Source organism: Silurus meridionalis, chromosome 19 (assembly GCF_014805685.1).
Source record: "Silurus meridionalis isolate SWU-2019-XX chromosome 19, ASM1480568v1, whole genome shotgun sequence".
Taxonomy (NCBI): Eukaryota; Metazoa; Chordata; class Actinopteri; order Siluriformes; family Siluridae; genus Silurus; species Silurus meridionalis.
In genome coordinates, this window is record NC_060902.1 from 2,499,018 (window position 1) to 2,521,859 (window position 22,842).

The 22,842-nt window shown below is 39.7% G+C and overlaps 1 protein-coding gene across 4 annotated transcripts in view; it reads left to right on the forward strand.

The window, feature by feature from the left end:
• Positions 1 to 22,842, forward strand: part of epha8 (eph receptor A8) — a 79,601-nt gene that overhangs the window by 17,207 nt on the left and 39,552 nt on the right. For 3 of the 4 annotated variants that reach the window (XM_046875239.1, XM_046875240.1, XM_046875241.1), the window contains exons 2-3: positions 7,924 to 7,988; positions 19,614 to 20,277. In XM_046875239.1, the coding sequence (XP_046731195.1) occupies positions 7,924 to 7,988; positions 19,614 to 20,277 (729 nt within the window). Of the gene's footprint in view, positions 1 to 7,923; positions 7,989 to 12,733; positions 12,937 to 19,613; positions 20,278 to 22,842 lie in introns of those variants that run through there. The other variant, XM_046875242.1, reaches the window with a different exon arrangement.

Sequence of the window (22,842 nt, forward strand, 5' to 3'; positions counted from 1 at the left end):
GAGTGATGGTCAAGTGATGGAATTGAAGAGTGATGAAGTGGTAACAGAGACATGATAGTCAAGTGATGGAATAAAAGCATGATGGAAGAGTACTGAAGCAGAGTAATAGAGAAATGATGAAGAAGTGATGGAAGAGTGATAAACCAGTGATGGAGAAGTGATGGAGGAGTAATAGAAGTGATAAGGGAGTGATGAAGGAGTTATAAAACAGTGATGGAGAAGTGATAGAGGTGTAATAAAGAAGTGATAGAGGAGTGACAAAGCAGTGATGGAGGAGTGATAAAGCAGTGATGGAGGAGTGATAAAGCAGTGATGGAGGAGTGATAAAGCAGTAAAAAAAGAAGTAATAGAGGAGTGATGAAGGAGTGATGGAGGAGTGATAAACCAGTGATGAAGAAGTGATGGAGGAGTGATAAAGTAGTGATAAAGTGATGGAGGAATGACAAAGCAGTGATGGAGGAGTGAGAAAGTAGTCATAAAGAAGTGATGGAGAAGTAATTGAGGAGTTATAAAACATTGATGGAGAAGTGATGGAGGTGTGATAAAGAAGTAATGGAGGTGTGATAAAGAAGTGATGGAGGAGTGATAAAGAAGTGATGGAGGAGTGATAAAGCAGTGATGGTGAAGTGATAGAGGATTGCTTAAATGGTGATAGAGGTCTGATTGTGGATTAATGGAGAAGTGATAGAGAAATTATAAATGAATGATGAAGTGATTATGGAGTAATTAAATACATTGGTGATGGAGTGGTAATGAAGGAGTGATAAAGCAGTGATGTAGGAGTGATTGAGGGGTGATGGAGGTGTGATTGTGAATCAATAGCGGAGTGATGTAGGAGTGATTAAAAACTGAGGGAATTAATGAGTGATAGAGAAGTAATGAAACAGTGATTGAAAAGTGATGAAGGAGTAATAGAGTAATAGAAAATTGACGGAAGAGTGGTGGAGGAGTGATGAAGGAGTGAGTGAAGAGAAGAGGGATTGTGGCTGAGCATCAGCTACAGCATTCCTGACTAACTAACGTCTTTATTCCTAATCTCTCAGATACATGGTGAAGCAAAAATATTTGGACACCCGACTTTTTCAGCCACATGTGGTTCTTCTCTAAACTGTACATGGTTTTATCAGATGTCTTCAGATGCTGAAGCATGACATTTTCCCTTCAGTTGAACTAGGAGACCCAAACCCTGTTCCAGCACGACAATTTCCTCTGTGCACAAAGCCTGCTCCAGAACTTTCCATGAGTTGGAGTGAAAGATCTTCTGCTATAGCGCTCTAAACCCTACTGAACCCATTTGGAATGAATGTGAACACTGAATGCACCCCAGGCTTCCTCACCTTCTCACCTACATCAGCACTAACACCCTTGTGTCTGAATAAACTCTAATCTCCACAAAATCTAGTGGAACATCTTCTCAGAAGAGTGGTGAGGACAAAAAATAAGAAAAGGATGAAAAAATACAGAGACTGAGACCAGTGACAACGCATTCATCACACCCAAAATCTTGGATGTGCCACAACGCTGAGGGCCAAATTTATAATGATTATTATAAAGAAAGACAAAAAATGAAAGAATGTCAAAAAAAAGAAAGAATCGTGAGGGGAAAAGTTCATCATATCTGTTTCAGGCGGTTGCATCAGCGCACACAGCAGACGCTAAGCGCTTTGGCCTGATCCGGCAGGGAAAATCCTCCCCTTGTTTATCAGGAGATGGGCAACGAGAGAAAGACGTGCGAGTACTCAAAAAAAAAAAAAAAACAAGAAATATATATATTTGCTTAAGGACAAGGCGCTTTTTTTTTTCTTTTTTGTAAAAAAGGGCCAAACGTGTGGAGATAATCGTTTTCTGATTCAAACAGTAATGTCAGATTTTTCTCATATATTTTATTTCTCTCATCTTTTTTTTTTTCTAAGGCTGGTAATAACATATTGCAGTACACGGTGTCACGGAGTCAGAACACAGGCGGCGTGGGGCTCTGAGACGTGTGCTCACGTGCACTCAGGCAAAGGCTCATCGGAACATAAATAGCAAACACCATACTGACACACACACACACACACACACACACACACACACATTATGCCACCATTGTCTGCTGAAGGAACACCATACATTTAAAAAATGCTGACTTCTTGACGATGTCCAGTCTAATGCTTATAACCGCTTATAACACTTATAATAATAGTACATGTTGCTACAGTAATGAGTGACAAACAGTCAGGAAATACATCGTCATTTTCATTGTAGAGAAACTTTTACTTCACTACAATTAAATGTGTAAAATTTTACTTTCAGTTAAGGAATGATGGAAGACTGATGCAAGAGGTATGGAGGAGTGATGGAATGGATGAGTTATTAAGGATTAATGGAGAGGCGATGGAGGAGTAGTGAAGCATTAATGAAAGAGTGATGGAGGACTAATGGAAGAATAATGGAGAAGTGATGGAGGAGTGATAGAGGAGTTATGAAGAAGTGATGGAGGAGTAATGAAGAAGTAAAGAAGGAGTGAAAGAAGAGTGATGGAGGACTAATGGAAGAATGATGAGGAGTGATGAAGAAGTGATGGAAAAGTAATGAAGAAGTAATGAAGGAATAATGAAAAGTGATGGAGGAGTGATGGAAGCATGATGGAGGAGTGATGGAAGAGTGATGGAGGAGTAATAGAAGAGTGACGGAGAAGTGATGGAAGAGTAATGGAGATGTGATAGATAATAATAAAAAGTGATGGAAGAGTAATGGAGGAGTGATGGAGGAGTAATGAAGAAGTGATATAGGAGTGTTGGAATAGATGATTGATAAAGGATTAATAGAGAACTGATGGAGGAGAAGTGAAGCATTGATGAAAGTGTGATGGAGGACTAATGGAACAATGATGAGGAGTAATGGAGGAGTAATGAAGAAGCTGTGTGTGTGTGTGTGTGTGTGTGTGTGTGTGTGTGTGTGCCACACTTTGACATTATGGGTACTAAGTGTAGAATATGAGGAAAAAAATCCAGAATGACTGTAGTGTATGTATCTATATCTACTGTATATCGATGCTTAGTTTTAAGTTCTCAAAGTCCTTTTGAAAGCTTCATTGCCTCACTAGCTAATATATCTCTAAATATCACATGATTGGAGAAGGTGAACTAACCATATAGATGGAACTGTATGTGAGAGGGGTCGGCTCCAATCTTACCTGCATATCTCCGGATCCTGGAGATGTACAGTTCCTGGAGGTACAGGAGACTGCAGCTGATCAACTTTTCAACAGTGTGGATGACATCATGCAGCTTGGCTTGCCCCTGGCTGTAGCTGCAGCAAACCAGACCGTGATGGCAGATGTGAGGATAGATCCGATGATGGCAATGTAGAAGTTCACCAACATCCTTCAGCTCTTGAGCTGCTGCAGGAAATACATCCTCTGCTGAGCCTTTTTGGTGAGGGAGCTGATGTTCTGCTCCCACTTGACCTCCTGGGTAATGGTGGTGCCCAGGAAGCAGAAGGACTCGACAGATATCACCGGAGAGTCACAGAGGATGTCATCTCCACTGACTTGAGAGAGTTGAGCTCCAGGTTTTTCAGGCTGCACCATAACACCAGACGGTCCATCTCATTCCTGTAGGCCGACTCGTCCCTATCAGAGATAAAGCCGATGAGGGTGGTATTATCAGCAAACTTCAGAAGTTTGGCAGACTGGTGAACAGATGAGCAGCCGTTGGTGTACAGGGAGAATAGCAGAGGAGAAAGGACACAGCCTTGGGGGGATCCAGTGATGATGTTATGGGAGTCAGACATGTCACATACTGCCATCTGTCTGTAAGGAAGTCCGTGATCCAACTGCACATGGAGTCAGGCACATTCAGCTGGGAGAGCTTGTCTCTGAACAGAGCTGAGACGATCGTGTTCAAGGCAGATCTGAAGTCTACAAACAGTATCCTGGCGTAGGATCCTGGGGAGTCTAGATGTTGGAGGATGAAGTTGAGGGCCATGTTCAGGTCTGTCAACACAAGGCACTAAAAAGACTTCATAACCACAGAAGTCAGGGTGATGGGTCTGTAATCATTAAGTCCTGTGATACTAGTCTTTTTGTGGACTGGGACAATGGCTGAGGTCTTGAAGCAGGCTGGCACATGGCAGGTCTCCAGTGAGATATTAAAAATGTCTGTGAACACTAGAGACAGCTGATTGGTTGTTTCAGGGTGGAGGGGGAGACAGAGTCCGGGGCCTGTAGCCTCGTGGGTGTTCAGACGTTTAAACAGTCTATTCACATGTTCCTCTTTGAAGGTGAGAGGTGTAAGAGGTGGGGGGAGAGGTTGGGGGAGGCCGCTAAGGTGCAAAGACGTGTGGGTAATCCAGGTATGGAAATGTAGGAGGGGGGCAACTGCTGTTCAATGGCTGCTAGTGGGTTTTTTACTTGTATTCACATTCATTAGTGCTTTTTAATGCATCGTCTGTAAATTATAGACGTGTCTATGAGGGCAGCATTAAGGTTCCCAAACTTCTGGAAGAACTTCCAAAGCTCATTTCAGAGGTCTGACCTCACGTCTGAATTAAAGAGTTCATTTGTCTAAAGTCGTAGAAAGGAACACAGAGGATAAAGGAAGAGAAAAGGCAGTTCATTAACAATCCTTTAAAGAAGCCTGTCGATACTCAATTGTGCGATTGAATCTGTCAGAACGCGTTCATTTACTTTCGATTGCTTTAGAAGATGTCGAGGCCTGGAGTGATTTGAAAGTCAACCAGAGAGAGAGAGAGAGACTAAAGGATTACGCTTAATAGACTTTTTTTTTCATCACGTGGGTGTTTGGACCCCTAATGGTTTTCTATCGGTATTGAGAAACATATTTATCCTTTCACGCTGACTTCAAGATGAAGGCATGTAGAGCAATGCTGTGTTTATTCCAAAGAAATGTATCGTGATGCAGACTAAGACGGATGTTCCACATTTATTACCTTCAGCGTTGGATGATTTTACAACACATTGTAATCTGCAGCATCTGCAGAGCCAATCAGATCTCAGATGTGAATGTATGAGGTGGTGGTTATGATCAGATTTTTGGATTTTTAGACAAATATCCCGGCAAGACTTCAAAGAAAAGAAAATTGCGGTTTAAGTGATGAGAATTGATAAGCTAACTGTGGTCATGTGCAGAAATATTGGCCCTCTTTATTCAAACAAGAAATAATTAAAAGAAGATTATATTAATTCTAAGCATTGTGTATAGTGAGATAAAAAAAAATAATATTTGAATTATTATCAGTATTATTATTATTGCATTAATGAATATAATAAATAATAATTGATTTAAAAAATCCCTTTTAATTATAATATATTATAATAATTAAAAAAGTCATATTTTTTTAGAATAACTTCTATTTATTTATTTAATTTGAATTTCTCTTTTTTTCTCTCTCTCTCTCTCTCTCTTTTTTTTTTTTACTTTTAAGGATTGTAGCCATATCACCCTGCCGAAAAATACAGACTGTGTTTATTGGTTATAATTAGAATTGTATTGGTTTTAATGGAAGCTGTAATGGTGTAACTGTTGATATTTAGTGGTAATTTGTAGCCTTCTATTGGTTTCATGTTATTTCTGATACCATGAGGACCAATAAAGCACTTTTGCCATTGATGAATCATTGAAATCTCACTTGTTTTTACACTGGTTTATTTGGTTAGTTGGTAACTGTAATGATGTACGCAGACACACATCATACTGGAAACCATTTGTTTTTAATGGTACCATGAGAACTATTAGAATTTCTGTGATGGCTTTTCAATATGATAGTACATTCTGAATTTTCGAATCTTAAATTAAATCTATCAAGGAGTAATAAAGGCAGTGAAAGTGAAAGAGGGATCATGGAAAAAGAGGAGAAAATTTAGCCACTCCCCTTTCCCCCAAAACCCGAAGGCTCGGCGCAGTGCAGGACCTCTTTTTGTTTGTTTCCAGACGTCGTTCAGTGATTTATCACACGGCCGGCTGTCAGCGGGGGGGATTTCTGAGACGTGTAATTGTGACATGCATGTCTGACCTTGGAGCTCCTGAAAGGCCACAGCATCATCAGTCCGAGATGGCAGGAAGTGAGCGAGCAAGCGAGGGAGTGAGTGAGTGAGCAGCAGAGGGAGAGAGAAAGAGAGTGAGAAGTGGTAGAAGAATAGATGGAGAGAGAGAGAGAGAGAGAGAGAGAGAGAGAGAGAGAGAGCAAGAGGCCACCTGTTCCTGCTTTCTGACCCTCATCAGCAACACATTTCACAAATTAGAAGTTTCATCAGTGTGCACGCTAATAACTATGATTACGACACATGCTCCCTGAGACAGGATGAGACAGAGGGAGAAAGGCAGTCCTGAAGCACCTCATTTCTGAGTCAGGGGGAAAAAATTCAACCCTGAGCTGACATGCGTTTTGATTAAAAAAATAAATAAACTTTACAACTACAGATTATGTGTTAATGAGGACGCAGAGGGCGAGTGGATTTTACCAAAGTGGGCGATTTTGAAAATGTAAAAGACCATTTTAAGGTTTACTGTATATATATATATATATATAATGTACTGTAAATGGTACAGTTCTATGGTTCCTCCCTCAAGGAAAGTTACAAGTCACTCTGGATGCTAGGTCGGTTATTGGGTTGGTTTTTATTTGTTATTGTTTTTTATAAAATCAAAATTAGTTAAGCTTTATTAAAAAACCCTAAAATAAAAAACCAAAATACAACAAGAAGAGCATCAAAATTTTTAAATAGTTATAAGCTCACAGATTTTTTTTGTGCTTTTTTTGTGTTTCTGTGTTTCTGTAAATAAAAAAAGGCATTGGAGTTGAGGCTTTTAACAGCGTTCAACCTCACACAAAAATCAGGATTGCTTCTGAGTAATAAATAAAGAAAAAAAAAACAAGTAAAAAAAAAAAGACAAGATACAGGGGTCACATGGTAATTATACAGTAGTGAAAATATGACGTACACTAACGCTTAGACAAAATGTTACTGTCTATTAGTTTGTTTGATCGTTTTATTATTGTTTTTTATTATTTTTATTATTATTATTATTATTATTATTATTATTATTATTATTATTATTATCATCAGTAGTAGTAAACTGTGTAATTAATCCAGTTTATATTCAGACCCCAAGTTATTTCTATTTACATATTCTAACAAGAATAAAAGCATTAAAAAAAAGTTTCTGACACCGAATGTCCATTCACTACAGTTCTATCATTAGTAAAGTTATGAGCTGTTCACTGATGGAGCTTGAATGCAATACTGTTCATGGCAGACTGTTTATATTAATTACAGTCCGATTTTCATTTTCATGGTTCTTGAGCTTAATTGTAACCTCATGGATCTTTAGGTTTTTAATGTAGACCCATCCTCAGCTGCAGATCATGGCTTCCATCTGATGAGAGCAGGATAAAGGTCTGGAGAGCAGAACAGGAGATGATCATTGGTACCTCAGGAGTATGTGAAACTCATTTTTATGCTTCAGGGTGACCTTGGAGTCTTGCTGAAGCAGGGCCAGGAGTTTGGATATCGATAAATTTGGGGGAAAAGCCCCAGCGGAAATGTCGATCAGTGGTGGAAAATGTTTCATCTTGCCAGACGTGTGGCCTGAGGTGAGATCTGCGGTTGAGCCAGCAGGTGGATTCGACCACGAAACACTTCAGACCGATCGAGCGGCAATTAATCAGAAAAAAGGTTTACGATTATCTAATTAATACCCATCGAATAGTAAATCAATCGCCATCGGTGTAAGAGTCCTGAATGCAACGATTGTCTTTAAGTTCACTTCCCACAAAGGTATTAGCGGTGTGATGGATTTATCATAGCATTTATTTATCATATGCAAACACGCTGCAGATATTCTGGATTTCGAGTTTGTGCATAAACTTATCCCTGATTTATTTCAACATTTCTACATTCGCTTCTGTCTCCTGCAGTAAATCTCCTCGACACCTCCACCATAGCCGGAGACTGGGGCTGGATGACGTATCCATCACACGGGGTAAGATACCTGCACTCACTTACACCTTCTCCACCTTACGACTGCTTATAAATATTTATACACACTTCACTGTGGGCTATTTCTCCTTGTAATGTCATGCTGGGGTTTTTATTAGGGTTTTTATGAGTTTTTAAATGAAAATTATCTATCTATCTATCTATCTATCTATCTATCTATCTATCTATCTATCTATCTATCTATCTATCTATCTATCTATCTATCTATCTATCTATCTATCTATCATCTATTAAAAGATGCCAATAAGCGTGTTGTTCACTTTTCATCCTGCTTTCACACACACTCTTTTACACTCTCCTTTTCTGTCGCTCTCTCTCCCTCTTTTATTTATTCTCTCACTCTCTCTTACACACACACACACACACACACACACACACACACACACACACACACTGCCTCCTAACACAGCCTCACTTGTCACTTTGACATGCTATTCAGCAACCTTACATGAGGAAACTGATAGACAGAGAAAGAGAGAGAGAGAGAGAGAGAGAGAGAGAGAGAGAGAGAGATAGAGGGGAGAGAGAGAGAGGGAGACAGGCAGACAAACCAAGTGGCTGAGACAGACAGAGGATAAGGCCAAGAGACAGAGGGATAGACAGAGATAGAGAGAGAAACTAAGAAAGAAAAAAGACAACGTAAGAAAGACAGAGAGATGTAAAGAGATAGGAATAGAGTGACAGACAGATAGAGACAAATATAGTGAAAGACAGAGAAAGAGACAGACTGAACTGATATAGACCAACCCCGAAAGACAGTGATACAAAAAGCTAGAAAGAGAGAGAAATGCAGACAAAGAGATGGAGACAGGTGACTACAGTGAAAAGATAAAAGAGTCGGAAATAAATTAAGATGTAATTAAATATTAAAAGAGTGACAGACAGACAGACAGACAGACAGACAGACAGACAGACAGACAGACAGACAGACAGATATTGATCAAGAGAAACAGAAAAAGAGACAGTAGTAGAAAAGACAGACAAAAAGAGAAAATTTAGATTAAAAGAAATACATTTTAAAGAAAAACACAGTTGGAGAAATAAAGTGATGACAGACAGACAGACAGACAGACAGACAGACAGACAGACAGACAGACAGTGGTAGATTAAAAAAGGAAAAAGGCAAAGAGCAGGACAGACAAAGATGAAAATAAATGAGAAGAGAGTTACAGATAGACACTAATCGAAATAGCGAGAGAAAGACAGAAAGACAAAGTGAAAGAGACAGACGGTAACAGAAAGAGAGAGAGAGAGAGAGAGAGAGAGAGAGAGAGAGAGAGAGAAGAAAGAAAGAAAGAAAGAAAGAACGAAAGAAAGAAAGAAAGAAAGAAAGAAAGAAAGAAAGAAAGAAAGAAAGAAAGAAAGAAAGAAAGAAAGAAAGAAAGAAAGAAAGAAAGAAAGAACACACACATTCCGTAGCAGCGAAAATCAGACAGGAAGTCAATCAGTCACTTGCTAGTTTGGATGTTCCACTTAGCCGTTGTACATCACTGCGCTAATACGTTTCTAGACGTTTATTTTCGCACTGAAGTTCACAGAGAATTTTTTGACACCATTTTGTACAAAAAGTCACCCTGCTAAACAGTCTTCCTGCAATGTCTCTCATCTTCCAGATGGAAAATAAACGAAAGCATGCTTCCATCTTGTATTTAGCCTCCATAACAGCTTCCACACAGATTGTAGGACGGACACCAGCATGTCCATTCCCTCCGCAGCGTTTTGCAATCACCCTGACACCAGGACAAGCTGAACACATCCCACAGTGGACACCTTCATAACACAAACATCAGAATTGAGTTATTTATTCGGATAAACAGTATGTCTGGCTACATGGTAGTAAAGGTGCCCTTGTCTGGGTCGCAGGTGCCACAGGTGTGCTGAAAAACCGGTGTCATGATCGTATCAGTCACAAGGTTTCTGAGAAGGACGGTAAGGAATATATGGCACCTGAGACGAATCCGGGTGGCACTTTGCACCTGAACACGAGCTGAGGCTCTGAGGTGTCTTGCATGCAGCAGGACTTTTCATTCTTTCCTCCCTTTCTGGAAAAACCTGTCAGTAGTTTAAATGGATTTATCAGTCAAACCACATCCAAATTTATACGGATAAAAAAAGTCACACTGGTGCGAAACTAGGCTTCGTTACTTCCTCGACAGGTCACGTGATCGAATCGCGATTTCCTGTTTCTGGTTACAGCTCGTTAGCACCGGTATTTTAGGTTCTAGGGTTTTTAGTGCGTCATGATCACAGCTTCGGTGTTGTGTTTTTACTTTCTGTGATAATCCACTTTCATTTTGCTGCCACTTTGAGCTCCAGATTCATGACAGAACATTTATTCACTTACATTTCTGATCTGAAAAAAAAAAAAAAAACATCTTGAGTGGCCTGCTGTAGAGCTCCGACCCCACTGAACACCTTTGGGATAAATGCTGACTGCACCCCCAGTACTCCTCACATCACCTACATTAGGACCTGACTTTACTAATATCCTTGTGGCTTAATGAAATCTCACACAAATCTTCGCTAAATTTAGTGGAACATCTTTCCAGAAGAGTGGAACTTATTGTTACAGCGAATGGGATTAAATGTGGAATTGGATGCCCAAAAAGCAGCACCAACCTTTTTCGGATTTCTTTATTTCTATTGCATCAAAAAAGGCAAAAGCTCACGAGAACTGGACAATGAATGAGTGGAAGGAAGTTCTGAAGACATTTTTGGCTCTAACAGAAGATCTTGTGTAAGATGGAGAACAGGAGAGAAGATGTGATTAGACTATCTCACCCCCACAGTTACACATGGAGGTGGAAGCGTAATGTTTTGGGGTTGTTTTGAAGCAGTGAAGTTGGAGACATTCTGGAAAATGAGAACCAAGATGGTGACCATTCCATGCTTCAACACCATGCAGTTCCATCTGGAATGTGGCTCATGGGAAGCGAACTCACCGTGCAACAAGACGATGAGCCAAAGCGACGAATAGGTCCCGGTCTGTAGGTGTATCTATAAAGGAACGACCTGCTCAGTCACCGCACCTAAATCCTACTGAACTGCTCTGGGAGAAACTGGATCTTAAAGAAATGTTCATCTAGTGAAGAACATCTTTGGCGAGTTTTACAAAAGTATTTCAGTTGAATGTTTGGAGAAACAAACTGTCCGGATGTGTAAAACTATCTAAGGGAAAATGTTTCAATGAACACAAGACAGAACATCTGGACATTTATAGATTTGAGTGCAAATGTAGGTACCAAATTCATGTAGAAATCATTCCAACGACCCGAGCATGAGAGCGCCATGAAGATAGATTTTTAGATAAATGATTACATAATTACTGTACATAAATAATGAGTCTACAGCAATTTATGCATCGAAGCCTTTTTTTCAGAACAGCGATCTGTCTTTCGGTTCCATTTTTCTGCTCCAGTTTAACAGCTGGCATGTGCAAAAAATAAGTAAATAAATAAATAATACCTCAACCCAAAACATGCGCCATGTATACTTTCACTTCCTGTATTTGGGTCGATTCTGGATCAAACCACCCTAGAGTTCCCAGGCACATGGCGCTTCCCTGAGGCTACATCCGCATTAATCAGGATAGCTCTAGAAACTGCGATTTTTGTTTTAAAACACTCACGTTTGTGTACACCGGCAAAAAATTGCTTGAGAGATTTTCCTCCTCACGCTGAGCCCTGGGTGTACGCCTACAGCACTACAATGCACCTCTCCATTTATGGTGTTTATGCTAGCCATGTGCTTTAATTTTGTTTGACAAAAAAACTGGACTTGCACATTTTATCTGGATTATTGCTTTATAATTTATTTACTTACAATTTAAAAACAAAGCAATATGTGGCTCACCAAATTTCTTCCACAATGTTGGTACTCACAATTGTAGAAGACGTCTTTACTTGATCCAGTAGACCCAAAAACTGTTGCAGCATGACAATGCTCCTGTGCACAAAGCCAGATCCATGAAGATCTAGTGGAAAAGCTGAAATGAGCTACTACAGATCTCTAACCTCAACATACAACAAAGAAAACCCAGAACTGTTGAGCAGCTAGAATCCTGTATTCAACATATGGGACAACATTCCTCTCCCAAAACATCAGCAACTAGACTCCTCGGTTTCCAAATGTATCTGTAGAGAAGATGCGATGCCTTTTTTGAGACCTGTTGCAGACCTGTTATTATGATTTATTTCTTTATTTATCACTGCCTTTGTGACAGCAGCCAAAATATGTAAGTGAATATCAGCTGTAACTGAAATTTTAAGCTGAATGCTTTTTATTATTTAAAACAAAAAGAAAAGAAATGAAGGAATTATTTTTGATATTTTTGGATATCCTTTCCTTGCTTTATATTTGAGAGAAATCAGCTTGACATTGCGGTATTTACTGAAGCACTTGCACGGCTTTTCAGGTATTAGATGCATCCTGGGTTTGGCTGAAGTGAATGTTTTAAAAGCACAGGAAGGAACGACAAGCCGAGGCTGTCAGAGGGCAAACGCTGTCATCCGCCCACCAAACAGCTGATAAGAGACCTCGGAAGAGATTAGTGTCACAGTGTGTGGACCTCCCTGCTCCCCGGGCCGTCACATTGATCTGATTTCATTCCATTTATGGTAGAAACACATAAACTGCCTGGTGCTGCTGGTATGGCAGATACATAAACACACACAAACACACACACACACACACACACACACACACACACACACACACACACACACACACACAAACACACATACAACAGACACCTGAGAGCAACAAGCAAGGAAGAAGAAATCTAAGTAAAAGCTCTGGGAAGATAGATTAAAACTGGATACAAATGACACCTTGAGTGGGAATTTCAAGACGCCCTGTCATCTAAGAGTGGCCTTATCGAAGACTGTGCTGTGGATTTCAGGCATCAGAAGATTAAGTGAACCCTGGAGAAGGTGTGAGGGATAAATTATATTCTTGTCTCTTGTCAATTAAAATAAGATAGATAGATGGATAGATAGATCCACAAAATCTAAAAGAGGAACATCTTACCAGTAGAGTGGATGTTATTATAACAGCAAATAGGGACTAAATGTGGAAACAAATGATCAAAAAGATAGTTTTGTGGTCACTTGATTTTTATGGTCAGATGTCCACAAACTTTTGGCCATATAGTGTATGTTCAGTTAGGGAGAGGTCATAACAATTATCTCAAGAGCTGACGAACAATATGAAATAAAATGCATATATTATATTATATTATATTATATTATATTATATTATATTATATTATATTATAAATAAGGCTGTCAATTAATGAAAAATATTTAATCACGATTAATCGCATGGTTGTCATAAGTTAACTGATGATTAATCGCAATTTAATTGCACATTTTTATTTGTTCTGAATGTACCTTAGATTAAAACCTTTTAAGTTTTTAATACTCTAATCAACATACGCATGGACAAATACTTTATGTAAATGTATGTTTATTATTAGTGAAACCAAACTCAACATAGAACATGAAGACAAAATATACTTGTAACTGCTTGAAAGAAATTATGTTTTAAATGACGTAAATCATGCGTGCTGCATTAATCACGCGTAATAAATTTAGAGGTGAAATTAATTTGCGATAATGCGTTATTAACGTGTATATTATATTATATTATATTATATTATATTAATTATATTATATTATATTATATTATATTATATTATATATTATATTATATTATATTATATTATATTATATTATATTATATTAATTATATTATATTATATTATATTAATTATATTATATTATATTATATTAATTATATTATATTATATTATATTATATTATATTATATTATATTATATTATATTATATTATCATGTATTCACTGGATATAGCATCATGCAGCCTTTAAGCATCAGGATTTTGGATGTATCATGTATTTTCTGTGTGGCTCATTCAAGTTTCTCTTTTTTTCTCAGTCTGTTCTCTTAGTGGAAGATTTTTTAACCTTGTTTGGTCTGAATTTAGGCTTTATTTATTTATTTATTTGTATTATTTATCCTATTTCTGAGGTAAATTTTTTGTTTTTCCAGAGAGTTTGACTCTTGTTTTACTGTTTCTGACTTGGGACACTTTCCTATGGATTACAGGTTTATGTCACTTACTGTGTATATCACTCATCGAAGGCTTTTCCTAGTGCTACAGTATGGAGCTTAATCAACACTTCTTGTGTGCAAAGTATTAGCAATATTTTATAAAGGTGAATCGAATTTCTAGCAAGACTGGACAGTCGGACACGATTCGATCTGAAAACCTGTGTCTCCGAGTCTATTGTTGTGGATCTCCGCTTTCCTCTTGGCCATCCTGAATTATTTATGCGCCTTCATGAACTCACAATGAGGAGGATCTTTTCTGTCCAGTTGGAAAGATAGAGATAGAGAGCAAGAGAGACAGAGAGAGAGAGAGAGAGAGAGAGACGGCGCCTCGGTACTGCCCTGGGCACCCAGCTCCACTCGCTGCCAGCTGCCACTCCTGATAGCCCGCGGTGGACAACTTCATTATTTTCCCATCTGCCTCCTGTTTTTGCCGTGACAAGTTCATTTTCAGCTTCTCTCCTCTATTGTGCTCTCCTCTCCCGCCAATCGATACAGCTGATAAGACAGCTGTGACAAATGGCTTCGAAGACTGAGATGATATGGATGTCATCATCCCTTGTCATGGCATTTTGTCATGTTGTCGGACTTTTCACGTGCCATTTCGTACCTCTAGGATCATGTGTAACGCACGTAGATGTACCGTTCATCCGAGTCTCTGTAAACACATTCTGTAATAATGATTCATTTAATTCATATGGAGACTGTCGAAAGTTTAGAAAGTCATGCATGGGTTTTGAGAGAAACATGTTCCTTTGGCTTCCATGCAAAAACTCGGTAATGTAACAATATTTAAATATCCACATATTTTCATTAGAAAATTCTCCCTTAGCATGAAGAACAGATTCCCACACTCTCATCACCTGGACAGTTCATTTCCTTGAACGTTCTTGCCAAAGATGTTCTTCACTAGTTAAATATTTCTTTATGATCCAGTTCATCCCAGAGCAGTGCAACAGGATTTAGGCGCAGTGACTGGGCAGCCAGTTCCATTATAAACGACACTTCAGATGACGGTTTGCTTTCTAACACTTACAGAGCTTCGCTTTTTAGCTCATTATCTTGTTGTTTGATGAAGTCCGTTCCAATGAACCACAGTTCAGGTGGAATTGCATGGTGTTGAAGTATGGAATGGTGACCATGTTGGGAAGTGTTGAGCCTTAATGAGATCTTCAGCAGAGGTGCAAAATGTAATCAGTAACAAACATTGTCTATTAAAATATAGTGGAGAAAAGAGTAAAATGATCCTTTGACACCTTTTACCTTTGACACTCAGTAAAAGCTGAATGAAAATGTTTGCTTTAGGTGGACAAAGTACACAAAGCATGTAGTTGAGTTGAAGTAAAGTTTGACTCTGTAAAATGTGACTCCAGTAAAGTAAAAGTTTCTCTTTCATCTTTCACTTGAGTAAAAGTACAAAAGTTTTTGCCTTCAAATGTACTTAAGTATCCAGAATACTGATTAATTATAACTATAATGTTCCTATTTTCATTTTTATCTTTAATCACCTCAGATTATGTGAAAAGACTCGAATGTGACTCTCAGCACACTGATCTATTAATAGAATGATATTAATGACTCAAACACTGATTTCTATTACAATGATCATGAACCCAAAACCTTCTTTTCAACTACTTCAAAAAAACGTGTAAATGAGGTCACGTGTGTTGTGGTGAGTTGAAGTCTGGAGTTTCTTCATCATTTATTCCTCTCTAAATGTTCTGCTTGATGTTGAACTGATGCTGAACTGTATGTTGGTGATCAGTAGATACACCAAGCGCCGATCAGAACACGTGTAAAACAGAGCGTGCGCTCGATCCTGATTGGCGACTCGCTGCGTGTTTCACCAGTTACGTTTTTATCCTCATAAATAAAAAGGAACGACTGATTTCACTAAATGTAGTCGAGTAAAAAGTCAAATATTGTGAAATGTAGTAAAGTAAAATCTCCCCAGATGGAAATAATAAAAATAATAATAGCAATCAGAATGCATGTTCACCTGCTTCATGAATTCATGGATTTCTTGTCATTTTTGTCAGCTGGACGGATTTGAGATCAAATGAAGTAAGATTCCGAATGAAATAAAGGAGGAATTTGTGTTTTGAGTGAGTGTGTGCGCACCGATGTGTGTGTGTGTGTGTGTGTGTGTGTGTGTGTGTGTGTGTGGTAATTACTTTTAAATGTTAGGCATATTAAAAAAAACACATAAAAGAAAAGAAAGAAAACAGAATGGCCTGGTGGGGCAGCAGGTCGCATTACAGTCTCACAGCTCAAGTATTCTCAGCTGAACTCGAGTTTTCCCTGCGTCCGTACAGGTTTCCTCCAGGTTCTCCAATTACTGCCTGCTTCCCGGAAATGTGCTGCTAGGTGAATTGGCTAAGATAAATTGCTTCTCTGTGTGTGTGTGTGTGTGTGTGTGTGTGTGTGTGTGTGTGTGTCCACTGCTCTGTGATCAACTGACATTCCTGCCTCATGCCCACCGTATCCACTACGATAAAGAACAAGAGCGAACAAGGTCCAATTACGGGCGTTTAAACGTAGCTGATTTTTTTCTTCCCTCCTTCATGTCTCTTCGGGAGAATCATTAAGCAGGCGTCTACACTTTCAGGTGCAAGAAGTGTTAGAAGGTCAGAGCAGATTCAAGGTTTTAAGATCTAAGGGGTTCCTTTGGGAAAAACCCGAAGAACCCTTCGAGGCTTACGTAAGCTCTAATACTGGATATGAATAGAAGTTTTATATTATTTTATATTAGCAGGAGATGACAGGTCTCTCGGACAGGTGTTTCTCTCAAACTGGAGTGCTACCATGAACCTTCTGCAGAAGGAAAGTGCAGAAGTCCCTTTCAATGGTTTCAATGATTAAATAATGATCCTTTTACAGTGCCATGTCTAAAGGGTACAATATGTGTCCTCGTCGTCTACTTCGGTACCAAGAAAAGTCGCTTTATTTGTAAGAGCGCAAATATACTACAGCCAGATGTTTATCCACATCTGTTAAGCCTTGATAACTGCTGTGGACAATCACTTCTTTCTTTTCCTCGGGTAAATACAGAGCGCTGAGCACCGGAGGAACGCGGAGTGCACTTTATCTCGGAGGAACAGCCTCGTCTTCGCGAGCTGTCAGAGGTCGTCATTTTTTTCTCCCGTGCTTAACTCCGGACCTGCAGATGTTCGAGTAAATATTTGCCATTCGTAACGAGTGAAGAAGAGAGACGTGAGAGTTAATGTCAGTCCCGGTGTGTGTGTGTGTGTATGTGTGTTGGGGGTGTCAAGGGTGCTCTGTTCGCAAATTTAACATTTAATCCCAATGGACTTTTCAAACAACTTCCACTCTTCTGGGAAGATGTTCCACTAGATTTTGTACAGATTTGTTCACAAGGGTGTTAGTAAATTCAGGTAGTGATGTAGGTGAGAAGGTGAGGAGGCCTGGGGTTCAGTCAACTTTCACATTCATCCCAAAGGTGTTCAATGGGGTTTCTAAAGTCTTATGGCAGGCCACTCAAGATCTTCCACACACTTCCAAACCATATAAATCAGATCTTCATGGAGCTGGCTTTGTGCACAGGGGCATTGTCATACTGGAACAGGTTTGTGTCTCCTAGTTCAACTTCAACAGCCAATTGAAATGAAATGCTCCTTCATAAATGCTAATGAAGCTTAATATTACTTACTATAAGACTGTGTGTATCACTGAGACACCTCTGATACATTTTCTGCTGACGTATAGTAGGAACGTTCTCAGACGCTGTGAGTCGTCTGAAATGACGGTTTTCATATCGCAAATTGTTTTTCTCGTCCCACGCTTTAGGCTCGAACACGCAGCGGAAACGAGAACAGAGAAAATATGATCTACTCCGAGAAAACATTAAGTGTGAAATTTGACAAAAGCGTTGAGGTAAATCTTTACTCTTCCGCTGAGGTTCCTGAAGCAGCTGTGATGTTCCATTAACATATTAATCCTCCACAAGATGCTGGAAGAGACAGGGAAAGAAAAAAATTGTTATTTCTACAATATAAACAAATTTTATTTTGTAATGTTGAGTCTCTCAGATTATTTCATTTGAAAAAAAAGTAGGGTTTTGGTCAGGTTTTATTTTTATGGGAATACCTTTACCACACACACACACACACACACACACACACACACACACACACACACACACACACACACACACACACACACACACACACACACACACACACATATCCTCTACATAACAACACCTCAATATTTTTCCATACTGATATGTGCGAGTTGAAGCCACTTACCTGGAGTCTCAGTTTGCCCCATTTGTACCCACCTCTCTGTGATTAATTACCCTTCCACGCTTGTTCCTGGGCAGTGAGCGATCTTCAGGGCCTGTGGAGCAGTCATGAAGATAAAAGCCAACTTGATGGACGCACTGTCCCATATGGTCCAGCTTGAGGTCTTGCAGAGTGCAACTAGCCTTCAACTGGCCATCGTTAATGTTTCATGAGCTCGCCGAGAAAACTGATCTGATTGCCTGAAGACCTTAAAGCTCTCGATGAATTGTTGATTCGATGATTTGACAAGTCTTGCCTTGACAGCAGTTGGTATAGAGTGGAGCAGGGCCTGGGTTAGCATCTGAAAGGTCAGTGGAGAAGTACTGTATATGGTACTTTGGATTAGAAGATTTAATTTGTCACATACACACTGATCAGGTATAACATTACTATAACATTGCTGCTAAAACAGTCTTGACGCATCGAGCATCAATGGCATGAACTTCTTCAGCAGTTTGAGCTGTTGGATCGGACCACACAGACCAGCCTTCGCTCCCAACGTGCATCAATGAGCCTCGTCCCTCACGACCCTGTTGCCAGTTCACCACTGTTCCTTCCTTGGAGCACTTTTAATAGATACTGACCACTGCAGACCGGGAACATCCCACAAGAGCTGCAGTTTTGGAGACGCTCTGACCCAGACGTCTAGACATCACTATTTGTTCCTTGTCAAATCGTTACGCTCGCCCATTTTTCCTGCTTTTAACACGTCGACTTTAAGGACAAAATGTTCACTTGCTGCCTAATAGATAAATCCACCCACTAACAGGTGCCATGATGAAGAGATCATTAGTGTTCTTTACTTCACTGCTCATAATGTTATGATGTCATAATGTCATCGCTGTACATTACAGTCACATATACTAAGATACTTATGTAGTCATCATTCCATCCATCTGACTACCTATCTACTACATCATCCAAAACTGTATCTCGGTCACTCTTACATTGAGCAGGTAGAGGAAAACTGGACACTTCCGTTCTTCTCATCATTTGTTGGTCTGTGGACTGCAATAAAATACAAACTGCACAACACATTTAACCCCTTAGTGAATTGTCTGTTTTCCATAAATTCTGTGTAAAACATTAAAGCTGTTTGTAGTGAAAGTAAAATGTATGCCATTAGTGGTGTAGTGGTGTCTCTAACTTGAACTTCCTCGTCCTTTATTGGCAGTGGGACGCAATTAACGAAATGGACGAATACTTCAGCCCCATTCATACGTACCAGGTGTGCAATGTCATGAGCCCCAACCAGAACAACTGGCTGCGTACCAAATGGATCCAGCGCAGCGGCGCGCATCGGGTCTATGCGGAGATCAAGTTCACACTCCGCGACTGCAACAGCATGCCTGGCGTTCTTGGCACATGCAAGGAGACCTTCAACCTCCACTACTGCGAGACGGAGCGGGACGTCGGAACCGGCCTCCGAGAAAACCAGTTCTCCAAGATCGACACCATCGCTGCCGATGAGAGCTTCACCAACGTGGACCTGGGAGTCAGGAGGCTGAAGCTGAACACGGAGGTGCGTGGCGTGGGGCCTCTGAGCAAGCGCGGCTTCTATTTGGCATTTCAGGACATCGGGGCCTGCATCGCCATCGTCTCGGTGCGAGTTTACTACAAAAAATGCACCGGCCTGGCGAGGAACCTGGCTGTGTTCACGGACGTGGTGACTGGGGCAGATTCCTCGTCCCTGGTGGAGGTGAGAGGTCAGTGCGTGGATCATGCTGAGGAGAAGGACACGCCTAAGATGTACTGCAGCGCTGAGGGGGAGTGGCTGGTTCCTATTGGACGCTGTGTGTGCAGTGCTGGGTTTGAGGAGCACAGAGAGGCTTGCATTGGTAAGTGACCTGGTTTTTCATCTTACAGAACGTTGTATTAGTGGCAGGCCATTAGGGCCAGCAATGCCTTCTCTGCTGACCTGTGTCTTAATATATTTCTGTCCATGAATATGTATTTATTCTGTTTACAGTAGAGTTTCTATCCAATTAAAATTCAGCCACCACATCACGTTTTGCCCAGTCAAAAGAATCTGCATTGAGGCCTTCAAAATGAACACTGAAGGACCTTGCAGCGTACAGTTCATGCTGCGAGAAGGATTTAGCTTTAACAAATTAGATTTCAAGTTGGTGACATTGAGGCCATCCAGCAGGCATCCAATAACATCAGCATTTTCACATCCTTTGATTGGATGGTCAGAGAAAGCACTAGTCAGTGCTCATAACCCGCATCAGGTTTATTTAATGAAGTTAATATCGATGCTTTTGTTAGAGATGATTAATGCTGGAGGTGCAGTTGTGGCTACAGTGAAATGAGACGTGTTGAATTGTGTTCATTGTGTTGAATTTATTGCTTTAGAAATGACTTTCATTCTCACTGTATGAGATTCCTGTGTGATGTGTTCTACTGCGTTTCTGTAGCCATGGCGTCATGATGACGGTAGTGAGAGATTGATTGATTTGGGTAGGATACCACAGAATATATATATACTTTTTTTTATTTGCTACTGATAATTATTCAGTTTTATGATATTTTTTTACACTCTTCTAAAGAAATCTGACTCAGGCCAGGATCAATGCTTGTACAACATAATACATTTTAATAATAATAGTAATATTTGTGTGTGTTTGTTGTCTGAGGTTAAGTGTCAAAGCAATAGTGTTAAGCTTCCGCCCTCCATGCTCATTTCTCACAGTCCTACACACACACACACACACACACACACACACACACACACACACACACGCTTACACGCAAACACACACAAACGCACGCACGCATGTGCACACACACATGCTACAATGTCTTCATGAACAAAAACGAGTGCTTTCTAAAATGCTGATCAAAACAAAGCACAAAGTCCTCCTCTCCTCTCCTCTCCTCTCCTCTCCTCTCCTCTCTGCTCTGCTCTCAAACTTCTCTCCTCTCCTCTCCTCCCTTCTCTCTTCTCCTCTCCTTTCTTTTCTGCTCTGCCTCTCCTCTTCTCTCTTCTCTGCTCTCTCCTCTCCTCTCTCTCCTACCTTTCCTCCCATCTCCTCTCCTCCTCTCCTCTCCTCTCCTCTCCTCTCTCTCCTCTCTTCTCTTCTCTCCTCTCCTCTTCTCTCCTCTTCTCTCTCCTCTCATCTCCGCTCTCCTTCCTCTCATTTCCTCTCATCTCCGCTCTCCCTCCTTTCTCCTCTCATCTCATCTCATCTCATCTCCTCTTATCCTCCATTTTCTACTCTTATCTCATCTCCTCTCATCTTTTCTCCTCTCCTGTCCTCTCCTTCTATCTCCTTTCCTCTCCTCCTATCTCCTCTCCTCTCCTTTAATCTCTTCTCTTCTTTTCTCTTCTCTTTTCTTTTCTCTTCTCTTCTCTTCTCTTCTCTTCTCTCTTCTCTTCTCTTCTTCTCTTCTCTTCTCTTCTCTCTGTATTATGACACCTCTTTTTTCCAGTCTGGATAAAGGAGTAAAAAACGACAGAGAGGGAAATATACATTTCAAAGTGGATGAATCAGTACATGGATGTCGGCTGCTAGGGAGCCTTGTCAAATCCACTTCACTTAGTGACTTGATTTAACCCACTTACACTCCTCCACACATGTTCCTCTGCCTCCGAGGGCTCGACTTATTCATAACAGCTTGTAAACAGAGATCTATCTGATTGGAAAGCGTAGTGCTGCCGGGGAGGAGTTCATTAACCAATAGCAGGAAGGCCAGAGTAAGATGGATTTGTGTAGGTGATATTTGATAGTGGAAAGTGGTCTCATTTTAAACGTAAAACGTGTTTTAAGTCATTAGTATGTTATTTGGCAAAAAAAAAATTGCAGGAATTCTGGGTTCTGATCAGTTCTGATGTATAAGAATGCTGACAGTTTTAAAACGCAGCTCATCATTATCATTTTTTTGTTTGTTTGTATATGGAATCTTTTATATTATTATTATTCAATATATATTTATTTTGTAATAATTGTATTTATTTTAGTTTTTAATATGATTCTTTTTTATGTATTTATTTTATTGTTCTATCTATCTATCTATCTATCTATCTATCTATCTATCTATCTATCTATCTATCTATCTATCTATCTATCTTATTTTATACTTTTTTATTTTAGTTTGTTAATTAATTTTATTTATTTATTTATTTTTTTTATATTTTTTTTTATTGCATAGTGAAGAAATGCTCAGGGCCTCCACAGAATTTAAGCCTTATAATAAACACCAAAATCTACATTTCTATGTACTGTAGTGTTGAAATGTCCTCTGAATCGAGACATCACTGTGGGACGAATCAATTCGCTTCTCCTTTTTTAAATGAAACTGAGCAATAGAGATGCACTGAATTCACTAGTGGAGGATTTCTCCAAGTCATTTCCCTCTTGCTGATATGATTTCCATCATGTTAGAGGCTGAAGTGCAGAATG